Genomic DNA, 3,522 nt, shown 5'->3' with positions numbered 1-3,522 from the left:
TGTCAAACTTTTGGTGTCGATCATTCGATTTCATCCTGGACACTACAGAAAATGGGCTTAAAGTGTAAAAAACCGAACTTCTCCTTTAAGTATCTTGGGGTCTTGATCATGAATGGTAGAAAGAAATGGAGCGGGAGATTGATAATTAAAGCAAATAATACAGTGGAATAAACACATTATGCAACTACAATACCTTCCACAAAAAGTTATTGAATAAAGAAATATAAAAAACTTTTTTTAACTTACTAAAAAATATAATGCACAAACATCATTTCTTTTCATTTCTCTACCATGTGATACACACTGTTTTGAAATAGAGACAGAAGACAATGGAATCATGATTATTAATCCTTTTGCCATACCTGTGCAGGTGCTGCTTGTGTCCGTTTCATTCCAGGGGGGAATGTCGATATCAAAATCTAGAGGGTGACCTTCGCCCACCTAAGGACCCAAAAATAAAACATAAACTCTATGCAAACCATGAGTAAATGTCATCAATTCAAATGCATAGCATCAACATAGTTTAGTAAATAAATTAATCAATCTGAATTGATGTTTCTGTTTTATAAAATGTGTGCCAACATGATGAAAGTGATGCACCATCATTACTAAATTAGCTATGAAAATACTCACATAGGCGCCATTTTCAAGGGCCTCAAGCAGCTCATCTGCATCGCCAAAGTTTTCCAGTTCATCGAACAGGCTTAGGTCTGTGTAACAACAAGCACACAAACACCTTCCTGTTCAGCATATAGCAACACATTTGCAGTAGGATCCAATATTTGTTCAAAATCAGGTAATCTATGAATGCTGATAAACATATTCAATAATTTGACCAGGAGTTATTTTCATAAAAGCATAACTTCTAAACGCCTTCATATCAGTAAATGACATAGAAGAAAAAGTTACATTGAAGGAAATGGACTGCTGAATAACATAACCAAAGGAGTTTTAAGGTTAATAAGACATCCAGCAGAGGCTCAATGAAGGCCGTCTCATGTTTGACTCTGATGCTGTAAATAAGATTATATTCTTTAGATTAATAGAGCTAAATAAAAGTACCACTACGTTTTCATCGTCCTTCTCCATTATCCAAATCTGAATGTTTACTCGCAACATCCCAAGGATATTATGTTATTGTATGCACAGCGGTTTTGATCCAGTGATATATGAAAGAATCAATCTACTCTAAATGATACCAGTTTTAAAAATGTTGGTCCCAAGGTGAGAACACAATAAAACAATAGAACCCAGACAGAGGAATGCTTGAGGTTAATGTTTAAAAGCCTAGAGACACTTTTTAGATGAAAAGCACCATGTTAGCTGCAACAGTTGATATGATTTTACCTATAAAGGGAGGGGTGGCCTAGTGGTTAGGACATAAAGCTTGAAATTCTAAGGTTCTGAGTTCGAGCCCTACTCCCACAGACTGCCACCTGGCTCCCTGAGCAAGACCCACACTGATCCCCGGGTGCCCCACGATGGCAGCCCAAGCAGAGGTAAATTTCTCCAATGCGGGACCAATAAACTTAAATTATAATTATTAGCAATTTTAGATTTTACCTCTGCATTCATTATGCTATAAAAATGTTGTTGGTGCATGATTTACAAATGCATTAAATCACAACTTCTATGTTATGTGAGAGTATTTATTCCTCTCAGCTACTACAGTTAGAGAATATTCAGATATTGGGGTCTTTTTTTCTCAGGATTAAGGTCCGAGTCACTTTCTAGGGGGTGTTTAAATCGTAGAAAACGTGTAGAAAAAAGATTGTTATTTTGGAAATTGGGAAATGTAATAAAATATAAATAATTTTTTTTTTTTTACTTCCAATCTAAGCTTGATAGAAGAACCAAACTCATGAAAAACTAACAAAATATCGAAACCAGTTATTATACTTCAGCAGTGCTGTACAATTGGTATAACAGATTATATGATGACGTTTTACAACATCAACAGCAAGTAAAGGGTCCGCATGATCTAAATCTAAGACTTAAAATCAAGAACAAAAATGTAAGTATTTCTAAAGCACACATTCTTAACTTGCTGAGTTTAAAAGAAATTATATTAGTGACTAAATGCATTCAGATGTTTATCTAGATGTAAAACTGAAGTGTAGCAACTGAATTTTATTCTGATTTGTTAAATTCTATTAAACATGAAAGCAGAAAAATACATCATTACTTTTATTCTTTATTTGCCCCTTTTTATTTCCCAATGAGTTATAAACATATTGTAAACAATAGCACAGGATGCTAGGCTAACAATGCCACAGCAGCTAAACTGATATATGGAAATATATCATATAAATATGTATTAGATAATTGTTAAAATGTATATATTTGTAATTATTAATTTGAAATCGTACATTTTTGCTGTCATTTACATAATAACTGGCAATGTTACGTCATCTCAGCATCTATAGCATGCTAATGCTAACTGGATAGCAACAAGTTGAAAAATAACCCAATAAATAACCAATAATAACTTCAAAAACGCCGTAGGAATGATTCTAAAACAAAACATTATTAAACGTAATATTTATTTCATTATTTCTTGAAATGAAGACGTCACCTAGTAGTAAACAGTTTAAACACACAGCTTCCTAACATGGGTGTTTCTAGAAAGATTCGGGTCTCCTTACCCCACTCTCCTCCCTGGTCGATAGAGAACATGCTTGTCTCGCTATCCATCTTCACAGGGTCTTGATGGCAATTTCCGAAGTCTAACTTTAAGTCGGATGACATGCTGCTTTGAACTCATTAGTGACTTATCTCTCAAAAGGAAACTAATCGCGATGAAGCGCAGACTCGCATCACTGTCATGTTAAATACACGTCTGTCTTTACTCCAACATCTACGGGTGCCGTTGAGGGACCAGTGTACTGCATACGTCTCAGTTGGCCAATTTGCGTTGCCTAAAATAACCACCAGATGGCGGTATTGGACTTTCAGGGTTTTTTTTTTTTTTCCAAGCTGATTTCAACTGTCAGTGCTTGACCTCTATGTCAAGTTTCTTAAAAAATCTTTAATAGGAAATAAAAGCTAAATTCCAGGTACTTGGATAATGTATTTAATGACAATAAAGGTTCTTGATTTACAGATCATTAAACCCACACATTTGGCATATTAGGCCACTATCTCGTGCCACTATAAAAATATATCAATTAAGCATTCTATGTTATTTATAAAGGTATGAATTAAATAAATAGGATGTTAATTAATGCATCCATTTGTGTATATAAGTGAGTAATGTGCTGTGCAATTTTGGGTGTTGGGACCAAATACTAGTCCTATACATACAGCAATGCTAATTCAGTAAGTACAATGAAATGTATTGCTGAACAGTGCACATGTAATCTGGTACTTTACTGAAAGGTTCTGCGGTACATGGGATTGGCAGAGAACATTTTTAAGCAGCAAAGTCCATGTTCTATACTCTGCAGCTCAACAAATAGATACATCTTCATTTAAAAAGGGCACCATTTAAGAAAAAAACAATAAAGCTTCCAAAAATAACAT

The 3,522-nt window shown here is 34.5% G+C and overlaps 1 protein-coding gene across 2 annotated transcripts in view; it reads right to left on the bottom strand.

Annotated features, from left to right (window-relative positions):
• atf6 (activating transcription factor 6) overlaps positions 1 to 2,855 on the bottom strand; it is a 38,987-nt gene extending 36,132 nt beyond the window's left edge. For both annotated transcript variants that reach the window (XM_015396326.1, XM_015396328.1), the window contains exons 1-3: positions 2,646 to 2,855; positions 634 to 710; positions 363 to 441 (exon numbers count right to left, since the gene is read on the bottom strand). In XM_015396326.1, the coding sequence (XP_015251812.1) occupies positions 363 to 441; positions 634 to 710; positions 2,646 to 2,748 (259 nt within the window). In that variant the 5' untranslated portion in view covers positions 2,749 to 2,855. The remainder of the gene's footprint in view (positions 1 to 362; positions 442 to 633; positions 711 to 2,645) is intronic.
• Between the last annotated feature and the right edge of the window lie 667 nt (positions 2,856 to 3,522).

The sequence above is a fragment of the Cyprinodon variegatus genome, unplaced genomic scaffold, assembly GCF_000732505.1.
Source record: "Cyprinodon variegatus isolate N-32 unplaced genomic scaffold, C_variegatus-1.0 Scaffold790, whole genome shotgun sequence".
Taxonomy (NCBI): Eukaryota; Metazoa; Chordata; class Actinopteri; order Cyprinodontiformes; family Cyprinodontidae; genus Cyprinodon; species Cyprinodon variegatus.
The sequence above is the reverse complement of the archived record's forward strand: the minus strand, read 5'-3'. Positions and strand labels throughout refer to the sequence as shown.